At 55.3% G+C, this 15858-nt stretch overlaps 1 protein-coding gene across 1 annotated transcript; it reads left to right on the top strand.

Annotated features, from left to right (window-relative positions):
• The first annotated feature begins 5177 nt into the window (after positions 1–5177).
• On the top strand, positions 5178–12628 carry IGSF8 (immunoglobulin superfamily member 8). The gene is made up of 8 exons (XM_082612028.1): positions 5178–5248; positions 5594–5671; positions 8782–9159; positions 9855–10316; positions 10656–11063; positions 11284–11697; positions 12061–12191; positions 12375–12628. Exons 2-7 carry the CDS (start codon positions 5620–5622, stop codon positions 12174–12176), a joined length of 1830 nt encoding a protein of 609 aa, XP_082468154.1. The 5' UTR covers positions 5178–5248; positions 5594–5619; the 3' UTR covers positions 12177–12191; positions 12375–12628.
• The last annotated feature ends 3230 nt before the right edge of the window (positions 12629–15858 follow it).

Genomic DNA, 15858 nt, shown 5'->3' with positions numbered 1-15858 from the left:
CCTACTGCACATACTCCACCTCCTTTGTACCCACCACATCCTCATTCCAGCCCTCCCAGTGAATTTCCCCTTTTCTCCAAACCTTTCCCAACTTTCTCTTCATCCGAACCTCTTAGAACCTGCTCCTTTAAAATCAGTCCCTCTGGGACTTCCCTGGTGGTCCAGTGGTAAAGAATCTGCCTTCCAATGAGGGGACATGGGTTCGATCCCTGGTTGGGGAACTAAGATCCCACATGCTGCGGGGCAACTATGCTCGTGTGCTACAACAAAAGAACCCACAACGAAGATCCGGCATGTTGCAACTAAGACCTGACCCAGCGAAAAGTAAATAAATAAAATTTAAAAATATTAAAAAATGTTTTTATATCAGTCCCTCTGAGGATCCTATTGCTAAGCCCCTAATTTCCTATGTCCTCTAGACTAAGGCCAAACTAAAAGCCATAGTCAAGGATTTTCCTAGAGCTACTGAAGATCCTTACAGATTTTGCAGAGGCATTTAATACAGTTACCCAGACTTACCAGTCAGGTTCCTCAGATTTATACCAGCTAGTTCACATGCTTGTTGGCAAAGGCCAAGCCCAACATTGAATGAAAACAGCTAATTGGGATAATCCTGAAAAATCTCTAGAACTGCAAATGAGAGACCTACCCCCTGCCTTGTTACAGGATCAGGCTATTACAGTCAACTCCAAATGTTTTTGAGATTTCTGGTTTCCCTCTGGATGTCCAATCCAATTGGGTAGGCTTCAAATCTGTGTTCATCAATGGGCTAAACCAGGACTTTTCTCTCTTGGTTAAGAGAACCAGAATAGAATGGGAAACCATGTCCATTGCAGACTTAGTTTGGCAAACTAATTAGCCTGCACCTTAGATGATTACACTAAGAAAAAGACCATTAAAATCCTTAATCTCTAGCTTCAGCAGATGGAAGCCTCTAAGCAAAATCCCCCCAACCTGTTGTTACTGTAAGAAGTCAGGACACTGAAAAAAAGGCTGCTATAAACTAAATGGTCCAGGAGTCTTCAGTCACCCAACCAATCTTTCCAATGTCCTTCCACATCCCAATGATGGGACCCCGAGGAATCACAGGGGCTTTCCCCAACCCTTCTCCAGGCTGGGAATGACATTCCACTGGAGCTACTATTAAACAGCCCCTGCTTCAGAATACTAAAATGGTTCATATAGTGGGGATATCTGATAAACTTCAACAAGTCAAGAGAAAAAAACCATTGCATCAAAAATGCTTAGTGCCCTTTGAACAAGAGTGAACAGACTGGTGATGAAAAAGTGAGGGAGCAGGTTGACACACTGGTTAAAGTGTTGCATATCGTGAATTTTAACACCAGGGTGCAGACTTTAATGTTGCTTTCCCAAGTATTGAATTCTCAGCAGATGATATCAGACCAGTATTATGCAGCATTGCATAGGAAGATGTTGGATCCAGGGATGATGTTTATTCCTAAAATACAACCCAGAAAAATCTGTCCTCACTGTTTCTAGGCACTTTACATTGCTTGATGGACCATGTGAGCCTTGGCAGATGGATTTCAAACAGCTTCCCCCACCTCACGGGCGTAAGTATGTCTCGGCAACGATTTGCATGTTTTCTTTCTGGACTGAAGCTTCTCCGTGTAGACAGGCTACTGACTCCTCTGTGGCTAAGAACCTATTGGAAAAGATCATTCCTACCTGAGGGGACCACCTCCAAACTTCATAGTGATAGGGGAACCCACTTTACTGGTCACGTGTGACAAGAAGTCTGTGCCATATGGCCAGTTCCACAACATTTTCACCGCAGTTATCATCCCCAGTCTCCAGGACTAGTCGAATGTACCAATGGCATCATCAAAACCCAACGGGAAAAATCTGTAGAGACCCTTCAAATACCCTGTCCAAAAGCATTGCCATTGGTCCTTCTGAACCTTAGGGCCACTCCTTTCGGAGCCCACAAACTATGCTTAACCATATATTAGAACAATCTTTCCATGGCATGCTCCCAGGACATGAAGACCTTAAGCACCGTACCTTACAACCTGGAGAGTTGTCTATTGGAAAAGACATCTCCAGAAAGACTCTCTTCAACCCCATTGGAAAGGTCACTATCAGGTACTGTTAACCAATCCTTGTGCCACGAAACTCCAAGGAATAGGCTCTTGGATCCATATATCACATCTAAAGAAAGCACCAAACCCTGACTGGACCTACACCCCAACTGGTGACCTAAAAGTAAAGATTTGCAAGAATTGAAGCATACAGTAGCTTAAGGAAACAGCTTTCCCATGATGACCGGCCTGTATATCTTTTCCCTACTCTTACTTCTTGCCTTATCTTCTCCCTCTCTTTCTTGGAAAGACCATGCTCTTACCCATATTTCCTAATCCATTGCCAAAGGGGGAAACCTTCTGACTGTTGAATATGTTACCAGAAACCTCGATATGTCCATGACAGTGGTGACCCTCTGGTATTAAGTCTGCTTGATGTAACGAAATAACCCCTCTGTTTGCAGCCTTGAGGGACAAAATCCACAGAACAGGATGGTTTCTTCTTAAATATTCCCCAAACATCATTGACTCTTGGCTCTAAAGGACCAACTGGTAAATTCCAGATAGTGGTACTGTTAATAAGTCGTATGTGCACCACCTGGCTTTAGCCTTGTCTGTGGCAAATGAAACTCTCAATGAACTTATGTATGTTTCGACAGCTGGTAAATGGAAGGCCAGTGTTTACTGGGATATTTAACCATCCCTGTTAATATCTATAATAAATCTGAAGCTTCCCACTGATCTTCCCCATTAAATCTTCGTATGGGAATTACCTGGGGCGTACATGACTCCAGGCTTGCCTCCATAGCGAGAGGCTTTCCCCCTTGGGTCAAAGTGCCAATGAGAATATGAACATAAATCTCTCCCTAACATTAGAAGAGCTAGCTGATTCTGCAGCCTAACAATGATCACTTGATTCCTTGGCTAAAGTAGTTGTTGACAATCAATAGCCTTGATTTTGAACAAGGTGGCATTAGCATATACCACCTGTTGCATATGGGTAAACGCCTCTGGAGAAGTAGGAACTCAGTTATACAAGATCAGGGAACAAGTGCACTTGCTATTTGTTCAGTTGACTACTTTAGGATCATGATTTAAAGCCATCATAGAAACAAAGTCATATTACTTTTAATTTGCTTTGTATAATCTTAAAATTTTGCACCTGTTGCCTACCCAACCTCTGCAGAAACTATACACCAAACGGAATGTTGACTCAACACGATGTTTTCAAGGACAGATTTTGATCAAAAGGGGAAAATGTGAAAATGAACAAAGGAAACTAAATCAAAATGGAGTCAGGAAGCCATGAAGAGAGGGCTCTCACACACATATCACTCACTGCAGCTTACAGATCACAGCAGGAAGAAGGGTTTCCTTCTGACTCAGCAACAACAAGCTGCTCACCAGTTGCAGCTAACGAAAAAGAAAACTGCCACAGCCCTATCCAGTTTCCTCCTAAAACCTAATGAAAGCTGACCTTCCCTTTGTCTCCTCCGACATGCCTATGGTTCACCATAGTTTGTTTCTCTCAAATTGTAATTCCTCTGCTATTCCTGAATAAACTCATTTTGGCTAGCTTAAGACCTTGTTATTTTTAAGATCAACACGTCCCATAAATTGCATCTATGATGATGATGATGATGATGATGATGATGATATTTGGCAACATCTCTCATCTCTCAAGCATCAGGAAGGCATCATGTTCACTCCAATCCCCAATAAAGGGAGAGTGGCTTTCCTCCAAAAGCTTCCCTATACATTTCAGTTTTCACACAGCTCAGTCTGGCCTGTGGATGAATTTAGATGGAATGAATCTGGAGATATCAGGCTGTAGATATGACAAAGTAGGAGGAAGAAAGCACCCTGCTGTCCTGTTCCTGGGCCAGAACTGGAAGTATTGAGAGGGGAGGGCTGGACCTCTGATTCCCTCAACTGTCCCCAGCATTCTGTCTCAGAATTTCTCCAGTTTCTTCAGGGTTCCTGAATGTGGCTTCAACTGAGCACCTCCTCTGATCTAGCCACTGTGCCAGGCTCTGGAAAGACAAAGTCAAGAAATATCTGGTCTGGCCTGTGTCACTTCCCCTCTCTGGGCCTCCATTTTCTCCTCTGTAAAAGGGAGTGAGGAGTGAGTGGGAGGGTTGGGGGAATGAGTGGGGACTGATGGAAGTTTGAGGATGAAGGTGCTAGATGAGCTCTGGGGTCACCTCCTACGGATGGCCACTTTGACAGCCTTAGCTTTGCAGACCCGGCTGTCCCTTTTCCTGGTTCTGGCTCACCCTTTCAGCTCCTCCCCACTCCCCACATTCTCCATAGTTGAGAAAGAAACAGAGTGCCTAGGAAAGATGACTTTTCCTGTCTCCAACCTCCAGGGCATGCCCCACCCCTCCGAGTGCAGAGTGTTGTCCGCTTCTCCTCACTGGAACTAGAGACTCCTTCACCTAAACCCAGGCTCACCCTTTCCTTAGGTCCTAACTAAACCTCTTAGCAAAGAGTTTAAATAACTTATCCCCCGGCCCCATCTCCTATTTAGTGTATTCTGTGCCGAGCACCTTCTGTACATTATCTCAATTAACGTCACAAAAATCCTTTGGGATAGATGTCATCCACCTCGATTTGCCAACAAGAAAACAGGTTGGAGGAGGTTAAGCAAGTTGACCAGGATCGCCAACCAGGAAGTGACAGCATCCAAACGGCCCAGGCTTCCTCTTCTTCTGGTTCTGCCCCGAGGGGGTGGCAAACAGGTCTCCAGTGACCTTGCAGAGCCCTGAAGCGCCCTTCAGACCAGATCCTCCTCGTTTCTTAACTCCTAGATCCCGCCCTTTCCCACCAGCAGGGTTTGCGGCGAGGCCTAGAGGCCCAGAGCAAATGGCTGGACTCAAAGTGAGAAGCCACAGTCACCTCGCCGACCCCAGGGCCCCTGCATCCAACTCTCAGGGAAAAGCCGGACGGTGCAGGGTACCTGTGCGCTCTGCGGAGCTGCCGGGGATTTGGCCAAGACCAGGTGCAGCCCGCCCCCGGACTGGGGTCGGGGCGGAGACAGGGCTGAGGGGGGCGGGCCTGGGTGAGGGTCGGGGCGGAGCCGGGTACTGAAGAGGGGGCGGGGCTAGGGCTGGAGTCCGGGCGGAGCCTGGAACAGGGGCGGGGGGAGCTGGGGCCAAGGTCCAGGACCCCGTCGGGGCACACCCGGGGACCTGAGCGGGGCCAAGGTCTGGAGGGGTCAGGGCGGAGTTGGGGACCGGAGTGGGGCCGGGGCCGGGGCCGGGGCCGGGAGCCCAGGGCGGGGGCGGGGCCCGGGTAAGGCGGGGCGGGAATGGTCTTCCGAGTTGCCAAGGCGGGAGGGAAAGCAGTAGGCGGAGGAGAGGAGGAGGGGAGAAGGGAGGAGGGAGGAGGGCAGAGGGAAGAGGGCAGAGGGAAGAGGGCCGTGACTTGGCAGCTCCAGCTTCGCTCAGCTTCGCTCCGCGCACCCACGCCTCGCTGCTCCGCTTCGTGCCCCCCACCCGGGCATGCGCCCCCCGAACCCCCGGCCACCCAGAGCCCGTGCCGCCCCCCAGAGCCTTCGCAGAGCCGGCTGCGCAGGATGGGCGCCCTCGGTCCCAAGCCGCCGCCGCCGCTGCTGCTGTTAATCCTGGGTAAGCCCGGCTCTGGCTCCCAGCCCCGCCCGGCAGGTGCCTGCCACCTGGTGACCAGCCCTGCCCGCCTCCCCAGCACTTCGGAGCCCCTCGCACCCCCTTCTCCGTCAGGGGCTCCCCCAGCCTCCCCGGGCCTGGCACCCAGCTGCTCTCTGTGGCCGCGCTCCGAGCCAGTCTTGGGGCGGGCGGGGGTGGGGTAGCGGTGAAGGCTCCCGAGTTCTAGGCCCCGGGCTGGGGCACAGTGAGGACCCACCGAGGTGTCGCCCCCAGGAACCGCCAGGCCCCACTTCTCAGCCGGCACACTCAGGTCCTGAGGTCGCTGCGCACAAATTCTGCGACTCCTCTCTGCCTCACTCAGCTTCAGGCCCAGCCTTGGGTGCTCGCCCTGGTGGGCAGTGCCTGTCCATCTTTATAATTGCCTAAGTTGGCTGGAGGCCCAGGGGCCGGTTCTGCCCACAATCTTTGAAGTACATCTCCCCTAATTGCACCCCCCCTACCCCCCTTCATCATCTGAAGTTGGAGGCAGTTCCATCTCCATCCTGGGCTGGGTCTTTCCCCCACTTTCCCTCTCCCAGATAGCAGCACTTGGCTCTGTAGCCTCCCACTGGTTGTCACACTCCCTTAGTCCCAGCTTCCCTGCCTCAGGAGAAACCAGGCTCCATGGAGACTGATGCTGAGATCTCCAAGCACCCTGTATCTGTTGTGGTGGGTGTTCATGGTGGGATGTTCTGGGCCACCGCTGCATGGATGCATGAGGACAGTGACAGTGGAAATGTTTTTGGCGTGAATGGGAGGGTTCCTTGTAGGGATGGTCTGGGGAGGAGTATGGTATCGAGGCAGTGAGACTGCCTGTACAGATGTTCAGGAAACTGAAACCCTTGAAATAAGAATACAGGGTGGTGAGGGGGTGGCTTTGGTGCCAGGATTTGGAGCTGCCATAGTTAAGGCAGAGGCTGACGTAGCCCCAGCCGCCTGTTTCTAGACCAGAGCTCCATCGCAGTGCCAAGGAGCCTCCATGTGTTGCATAGGTCCCTGGGCCCTGTGAGACTAGAATGAGTCCTCTCCTTGGGGCCCTGGGTGGGAGGCAGGAGGATATACAGAGGAAGGAGCTGTGAGGCCTAGCTGCCTAGTACTTGGCCCTTTTTCCCCAGTGGGCAGCATGGAGCAGAGAGGAGCCCAGGGTAAATGTGGTGCAAAGAGATAGAAGAGCTTGCCGAGATGTGAGCGCCCTGGGTGTAGGCACTTAGTTTCATTTTGAAGATGAGGAAAATGAAGTCACTTGCCCCAGAGAACATATCTAGTGAGTGTTGGGGCTTGGATTTGAAACCACTCCCATCTGACTCCAAAGCAGGTCTCCTTGCTCTCCTTTCCCTCTCCACTAACACAGAGGAGGGGACCTGGCTGGAGAGAGAGCTGCCTGGCAGCTGGTTTCCCCAGGCGGTGGGGATGACTTTCCCATGGGGATCTCCAAGCATCAGCAGTTGTGGAGCCAGGAAGATGGGAGGGGGCCCTCCTGAGCAGAGTCTGTCCAGAGCCCAGGGAAAGTGTCAGCTCGCTTGTCTCCACCATCGCTCTGATTATGAAACATCCTCGGGCAGAGCCCTGCTGAGACAGGCTCACTCACTGTCAGGGTGGAAGCTCTTAGCTGTCTTCCAGAAACTGAGGCCTGGGAATGGAAGGGGCTGGTCCAAGCGGTACAGCTGGGGATGGGGATGGGGATGGGGCTGGAACCCAACCTCCTGATCCCAGTCTGTGCTTTAACCGAGCAACCACAAGTTTTCCCTCTGACTCAGCCGCAGGAAGAAGGGAAAGGTAAGGGTAGTGCTTCTGGAGGAGCTGGAGGACAGTTCGACTACAGATTAGGTGTTTTCCTCCAGCCCCTGAAGAAAGGTGATGGTTATGCCCCTGGGAGTGACAGTCTGGTTGGTGAGGTCAGTGCCCTCAGGCCTCTCCTTGGAGTTCCCCATTGCCTCTCTGGCTTTGTCCCTCTGCAGGGGCGTGTGGAAGCTAGCCAAGGATAGTAGGAACTTGGCCAAGACATTATACTTCTTGTACCTTAACTTTCTTATCTGTAAAATGGAGGCAGAGGGCTGACCCAGCCCTTCTTACATTCTGAGGTTCTGTGATCTGGGGCTGTGGAAGGATGGAAGGAGAGAAGGAAGAAGCTGAGCCCTCCAAGGCCACCGGGAGTATCTGCGAGGGCAGGGTAGGGGTGAGGGTGGGGTGAAGAAGAGTTTTGGCCTCTCTGAGGAGAGAAAGATGGGAAGGGGCAGCTGGGGGGTTATTGCCTCCCTACTGAAAGGGAGCGGGGATGTAAATAAATGCACACCATATGCAAATGAAGGCTTCTGTTAGAGAGTTGGAGGGGGTGGGGTGAGGGTTATTTGTCAGCTGGGCCTGCCCGGGAAGATTGGCAGGCACTGGTGGGGGAGGGGAGCTTCTACCCCCAGAGGCCAGGGCATAGGCTGGTTCTTGCCCCATGAGCCTCAGCTGCCTCGGCAGCCCTCTGGGGTGGAGAAGCAATGAGCTCATGGCACAGCTGGAGTGGGGAGGGATTGTGTGGTGAGAACTGACTGGGCCTGTGCCCTGTCCTGCTCGGGCCACTGGCTCCATTGTCTGGAGTCCCCTGGCCCAGGTGACACAGCTGAGCGCACCAGCCCTTCTGATCAAGATTTTGCCAGCTCCCTTCAAACAAAGGAGGGGGACATGTGGTCTCAGGATCCCTTAGCTAGAAGGCTCAACTGGCATAAACGTGGGGAAACGGGGTGGAGGGGGGATTAGGGGACAGCCGGAATCAGGAATGGTTGAATCAGGAAGCAGATACACTCCTTTCTGACCTTAGGTGCCCTGCTTCTGGCCTGCCAGTAATGGGGTGTTTCTGGGTTCCGAGGCAAACCTGGCTCTATACCACCACCTCCTTGAGATCCAGGTGTCTTACCTCCCAGCATCCTTTGCCTGTTCTCGGAACAGGGCCCAAGTGTGTACCAACTTTCCTCAGGTTTCCTTTCCTTTCACAAGCAGAGGTCAAGAGTGATGCGGGGGTGGGGGTGGGGGTGGGGGGATGCAGTAGGGACCCAGGCATCCCTAACTTCTCCTGTCCTTCCCTATAGGAGTCGGGTGCTGTGCCCGGGAGGTGCTAGTCCCTGAGGGGCCCCTGTATCGCGTGGCTGGCACAGCCATCTCCATCTCCTGCAATGTCACTGGCTACGAGGGCCCTGCCCAGCAGGACTTCGAGTGGTTCCTGTACAGGCCTGAGGCCCCAGAGGCTGCCCTGGGCATTGTCAGTACCAGGGATACCCGATTCTCCTATGCTGTCTTTGGGCCCCGAGTGGCAGCTGGTGAGGTACAGGTGCAGCGTCTGCAGGGTGATGCCGTGGTGCTCAAGATTGCCCGCCTGCAGGCCCAGGATGCTGGCATTTACGAGTGCTACACACCCTCCACTGATGCCCACTACCTGGGCAGCTACAGCGGCAAAGTGGAACTGAGAGGTACTGGGCCCTGGGATGGGGTCAGGGCCGTGCCCTCCCAAAAGGCAGAAAGTCAGGGCCAGCAGGGACCTAAGAGGAACCTAAGGCCCAACGAGGTTAAGTGACTTGCATGAAGTCACCGAACTAGTGGCTGGCCTGAGACTCTAACCCAGAACTCTTCATTCCAGTCCACTGCTCTTATTCTGTCAAGCTACTTCCTGGGAGAGGAGAAGTGTCCTTAAGCTGTCCAGCCCTTTTCCATTCCCTGATAGGGTAGGGGAGCCTGATAGGGTGAACAGACTCCATTCCTGGAGATTCCAGGATCCAGATCTGGGGGAGTGGGGGTGGCGGGGGAAATAGAGGCAGGGTAGGAGGAGTGAGACCACTTGACATTCTTGCTCTCTTAAGTTTCTTTGTCTTCTGAGAAGGAAGACAGAGCCACTCTTCTGAGTATTTCAAACAGGGGTCAGTCTCAAATGTAAGGGTCAGTAGGCGATGGGCTGGTTCTGTGAAATTCAACACGTATTGAGTGCCTGTTTTGTGCCCAGCACTGTGCTTGGCATCATTGGGTTACAGAAGAAATAATACAGCATGAAGTCTCTGCCTTCTAGGAGCTCACAGTCTATTTAGGGAAATAGGTTGTAGGTAGGAAACAGTACCAAGTGTTAGTTACTGTACAGCTCCCAGCCCTCCCTCACTCTAGCTGTTCTCTCCAGTTCTTCCAGATATGCTGCAGGTGTCTGCTGCCCCCCCAGGGCCCCGGGGCCGTCAGGCCCCTACTTCACCCCCTCGCCTGATGGTGCACGAGGGGCAGGAGCTGGCACTGGGCTGCCTGGCACGGACGAGCACGGAGAAGCACACACACCTGGCTGTGTCCTTTGGACGAGCTGTGCCCGAGGCGCCAGTGGGGCGAGCAACTCTGCAGGAAGTGGTGGGACTCCGGCCCGACATGGCCGTGGAGGCCGGAGCTCCCTATGCTGAGCGGCTGGCAGCAGGGGAGCTGCGGCTGGGCAAGGAGGGGACTGAGCGCTACCGCATGGTGGTGGGGGGCGCCCAGGCAGACGACGCGGGCACTTACCACTGCACTGCCGCTGAGTGGATTCAGGATCCCGACGGCAGCTGGGCCCAGATCGCGGAGAAGAGGGCTGTCCTGGCCCACGTGGACGTGCAGACGCTGTGTGAGTGCCACGCGTCCCACGGCGCCAGCTGGGAGCCTTGGTATCTCAGTAGGCACCATGGCCACCATGGGCACTAGATGGCCATCGTCTGACTCCAGGGAGCCCGCCTTCCCTAGAGTGAAGTCCCATTAGTATCACTTCCTGTTAGCATCTGTACCCATGACGGGCTTTCTCTGCTCAGAAATTGGGTGTGGGGATGGGAGGGCCATGGCTGAGGGGTGAGAGCCAGGCCCCTGGGTGGCGAAGACGGGTGGCCTTGAAGTTGCTGCTCTCAAGGAAGGACAGGTGCTCTGTGCCCTCTCCTGCCTCCCTGACACCCCTTCCCCTCCTGTGTTTCAGCCAGCCAGCTGGCAGTGACAGTGGGGCCTGGGGAACGTCGGATCGGCCCAGGGGAGCCCTTGGAGCTGCTGTGCAATGTGTCAGGGGCCCTGCCCCCACCAGGCCGTCATGCCGCGTACTCCGTGGGCTGGGAGATGGCACCTGCAGGGGCACCTGGGCCCGGCCGCCTGGTTGCCCAGCTGGACACGGAGGGTGTAGGCAGCCTGGGCCCTGGCTACGAGGGCCGGCACATTGCCATGGAGAAGGTGGCTTCCAGAACCTACCGGCTACGGCTGGAGGCTGCCCGGCCTGGGGATGCGGGCACCTACCGCTGCCTCGCCAAGGCCTATGTCCGAGGGTCTGGGGCCCGGCTTCGGGAAGCCGCCAGTGCCCGCTCACGGCCCCTCCCCGTGCACGTGCGTGAGGAAGGTGAGAGGGGGCGGGTTGGCCCTGGACAGGATACGGGGTCTGCAGAACCTTTCCCTTCTGTTTCTGTGCCTCTCTGCCTCTCCATCGGCTGCCTCCGTGTCTCAGTCTCACACTCCCCTTCTAAGATTGTGGGAACACCCGGAGTTTCTGGGGTGTTGCTTTGACAGCAGTCCTAACCCCATGCCCCCTGACCTTTCACCTTCTGACCTTTGTTCTGCAGGTGTGGTGCTGGAGGCTGTGGCCTGGCTAGTGGGAGGCACAGTGTACCGCGGGGAGACGGCCTCCCTGCTCTGCAACATCTCTGTGCGGGGCGGCCCCCCCGGGCTGCGGCTGGCTGCCAGCTGGTGGGTGGAGCGGCTGGAGGAGGGGGAGCTGAGCTCTGCCCCTGCCCAGCTGGTGGGTGGCGTGGGCCAGGACGGTGTGGCAGAGCTGGGGGTCCGGCCTGGAGGAGGCCCCATCAGCGTGGAGCTGGTGGGGCCCCGAAGCCATCGGCTGAGACTGCACGGCTTGGGGCCCGAGGACGAAGGCGTGTACCACTGTGCCCCCAGCGCCTGGGTGCAGCACGCTGACTACAGCTGGTACCAGGCGGGCAGTGCCCGCTCGGGGCCTGTCACGGTCTACCCGTACACACGTGGTGAGTGGTGCCCCGCCTTGCTCATGCCCCCCCAGCCCCCCTCACCCCCATGCTCTTGTTCTCCCTTTTGCATCTCATCCTCCTGCTAGTGGTCCCTCTGGTTCCTCTTTCTCTTCCTCTTCGCTTCACACGGAAAGTCTGAAAGTCCAGCTTTCAGCCCTTCAGTGCCCGGCTGCCCCGGTGTCCTGGTGGTAGGGGCTGGCTTGAGCGCAGAGGGGGCAGGGAGCAGGCGGGGGAAAGCCGTGTGTGAACGGGAGGAGGTGGTGTGGACAGCCTGACCGAGAAGGTACTGGCATATGGGTGGGGACGTGGGTGGAGGGCAGTGACACCCCAGGCTGAACACAGCTATCCTCTCTCGCCCAGCCCTGGACACCCTGTTTGTGCCCATGCTGGTGGGTGCAGGGGCTGCCCTAGCCACCGGAGCCATCATCCTGGGCTCCATCACCTGCTGCTTCATGAAGAGGCTGCGGAAACGGTGATCCCTCACACCCCAGGTGAGGGGCAAGGACCCCCAGTCCCAGCTCTGTCTTCCCTTGTCCTGAGATGAGCAGCTTCCTCCCTGGTCCCAGCTGGAGAAGGAGAAGCCCGTCTCAGCCCCTCTCAGCTCTGCGGGCCAGGGCCAGGAGGAAGTCACACTCTCCTTAGCCCCCTCCATGTGCGTTCTCCCGTTCCTGCAGGTGTGACTATCTTCCAGCCCAGCTGCAAGCCCGCCTCTGGTGTCTGAATATCCTCTCCCTCTGCCTGCCCTTCCTTTAATTTATTTGACCTACTCCCGCCCAGAGTGGGGGACACGGCCCCCATGCCCCACTCCTTCCTTCCCAAGCTCCTCCCTCTGGCCTTCTGTTCATGATCTCATACATAGCCCAAAGGGAGGCCGTTCCCTGTCCTAGAATTAGTTTTTGTAAAATGTGAATAAACTTGTTTTATAAAATCCAGGGCTGGCTGTGTCTTCCCCGCTATGAGGCTCTAAGAGGCAGGGGCGCGTGGCAGGTGGGCTACTGGGGGCTGACAGCCTCTTCTGGATGACCCGCTCCTCTCTTCCCCCCCAGAAACACCATCTGGCCTCCGTGGGCCGTGCCACCCACCCCGGGAGGGGAAACCTGGGTCCCATCTGCTGTCTGAGCTGTCAGTGCAGAGCCAGTTCCTGTTGGGATTCCTCCTTGGGGTGGGGAGAGAGAAAGGGGGATGAGTTCCAGTTGAGCACGGCCTGTGCCCCTAGACTTCTCCTAGGTTGCAGGGCAGGGGCTTCCAGGGCCCGGTGCCCTTTTCTGAGCCCCCACACTATTCCGCAGTCTCATTCTCTTGGTCAGGCTAATCTTGGACCTGACTCCTCCCCCCAGGCCCTGGGGCCTCAGCCTTTCTGCTCCTGATCTTCATTATTCTGCCTGACAGCAGCAGAATGGAAGGCCCAGAACACAGCCACCTGGGCAACGGGGACGCCAGCAGTCAGAGGGGCCCCTGCATACACCCGCCCCACTGCCTGCGCGCGTGCCCCCTTGCTTCACCCATCCTCCCGTGCCCCCGGGGCTCCCTGCATTTGTCTCTGCCTAAGGATTCTCAGATCCTAGAATTCTTAGCTGCACTGCACCTCGAGAGGCACGCAGTCTCCCTCTTTCAACTCAGTTATTTAAACATTTATTGAGCATTACCAGTTTACCAAGTGTTGTTTTTACAGATAGGGAAACTGAGGCCCAGAGAAGTGATGCGACTTGCCCAGAGTCATAGAACTAATTCGTGACAGTGTCAGGACTAGAACCCAGGTCCCCAGACTCCTTGCACTGCACACAGTGGGGCCCTGAGTGGTCGCTGAGTGGCAAGGAGAGGGGTGGCGGGGTCTCAATGCCTTCCATCCAGCCTCAGTTCCTCTACGGTGGGTTCACTTGCAATGGGTGAACTACCGCGTGAGTGAGTGTGGACACCCAGAGCCCGCTCCCTCCTGTCCAGACTCCAGATGTTTCAGCAAATTAAACCAGAACTGCTCCTCATCCCATGCCCCAACATTTGTTCTTTGGGAACAGCCAGCATCAGGGCTCAGGGACCTCATCTTTGGGTGATGGTGACCCAAGTCACCCTGTGACCTGAGGCAAAGATGTTCTCTCCGAGCGGACCCAAGCTGGCATGGGCTCCCTCTGCAGCCCTCTTTCCTGCTTCCAGGAGGCACGGCATCCCCCAGGACCCCAGCTTCCCAGCCTGGAATGCAGCACACTAGGGTGCTTCCCTGCAAAGGGCTCAGACTTTTGTTAAAGAACAGAAATGGGGTGCAGCCAGGGCCAAGGGCTGGAGGTCACTGCTGGGCCCGTGTGGCGGAGCATGTGCCTGCCTGTGTGTACACACGTCTCTCCCAGAGGCAGGTCCCCCTACCTCTGCCCCCTCTTGACTCGCCATTGCTCCTCCTTCACAATCCTGGAGTGGGGGGTGTCCCTGGTGACTGCGATGACACCAGGAAGGGGGTGCACGTGGCCACCTCTCCAGGGGCTCCTGCCCCAGCTGGGCAGACAGCAGGTCACAGTCATATCCAGATATTTGGACTCCCGTTTGTCTCTCACATCTCCCGCATTTAATCCTGCCTCTTAAGTCCTACGTGGGATTCTATCCTTTGCCACAGGTGCCCTTCCTACTTCAGCTCACCACCACCTTGCCAGCACCTCCCCTGAAGCCCTCCCGACTGCTTTGTCCCATCTATCTTGCCTACTCATCTTGCCCAAACACCATCTCTAGCTTGTCACAGCCCTATTTCCACTGACGGGTGAGTCCCTAGGCCCAGAGTCAGACTCTTCAGCCTTGGTTTCATGGTCTCCTTTCCCCCCACCACAGTTCTCCATACCCATTATATTTCAGTCTCCTCCCCAAGGACCCTCAGCTACTCCTCAGCTTGATGCCCACCTCCTGACAGGACCCCCAAGTCTGCTTAGGGAAGGGCTTCTCAGAGCGTGGTCCCTGTTCCAGCAGCGTCAGCAGAACCTGGGACTTGTTAGAAATGCAAAGTTTTGGTCTCTACCCCAGACCCATTAAGTCAGAAACTCTGGGAGTGGGGCTCAGCCATATGCGTTCCCAAGCCCTCCAGGGGACCCTGATGCCCACCCAAGTTCATGACTGCTGGCTCAGGTCACTCTCCAGGCCTGACTTAATCCCTAGCTTTCTGATTACCAAGCCCTTCCACCTCCTGCTCGGAGAGATCGCCCAGGTTCTCAGTTTGAAACAGTTGCCACAGGCATATTTCTCTGTTTTTCCCACGTGTACTGTATCCCCAGAATAGGAATTGGGTCTCTGACTGTCCTCCCCACACACATGCCCGGGTCAGTGCTCTGGACCCAATGGGCACCCAGTGAACCACGTGAATGACTCCCTTTCACTGTGCCCTAAGACTGATTCTGCTTTCCTGAGGACCCCGTGTCCCAGCTCTAGTGAACTCATGTTTCTCCATCTCTCCCCGGCCCTTCTTCCTCCTCAGAACCTCTCTATCCCCTCCTGCCCCTGCAGTGGTACTCATGAGACCTCACTTCACTGTCAGAAAATAGCCATCCCTTGTTCGCCTTTCCTAGGCCCTGCCCCAGGGCCCCAGCTCTGGCATCTCCCCCATCGCCGGTTTCCCTGCACACATGGACAAGGTCATTCACACCCTGCTGAGGTGCCCTGCAGCCTTTCACCCTCCCTCTCAGCCTGTCACAATGGCAGGAGTGGAGCTGGGAGGGCACCCGCCTCATCTCTGCCCGCCTCCGTCCAGCTTTCTCACCTCTGGGTCAGCTTGGGCTACTGTGTCCAGTGAGACACGTGCGCCAGACTCAGGGAAGCTGGCTGAGGAGGTGAGTGGGGACTAAAATCCAGCCCACACTCTGCTCCCCAAGCCATGCACCCTAGTTTGGGGTAGTGTCAGTCTGGAGGAAAAGGGCGCCTTTTTAGAATTTGCACCAAGATGCTCTATGAGTTAGCGGCAGCCCTGAGCACACCACCTGTCTGTTGGTCTGTTGGCCCATTCACCTGTCCACTGGCTGGCTGTCTCTCTCTGTTTCCACCTTCTCATCCAACCCGCATAGGTCCATCCTTCTGTCCATCCATCCACGCGTGAACAGAAGTGAAGGTCAAACACAGACAGGCTGGCAAGTTTACCCATTCCCCACCCTCCATTCTCCTGAAATCAGGATCTCTCCCATCCATGTTGGA

Source organism: Mesoplodon mirus (assembly GCF_964341445.2).
Source record: "Mesoplodon mirus genome assembly, chromosome: 3".
NCBI lineage: Eukaryota > Metazoa > Chordata > Mammalia > Artiodactyla > Ziphiidae > Mesoplodon > Mesoplodon mirus.
The sequence above is the reverse complement of the archived record's forward strand: the minus strand, read 5'-3'. Positions and strand labels throughout refer to the sequence as shown.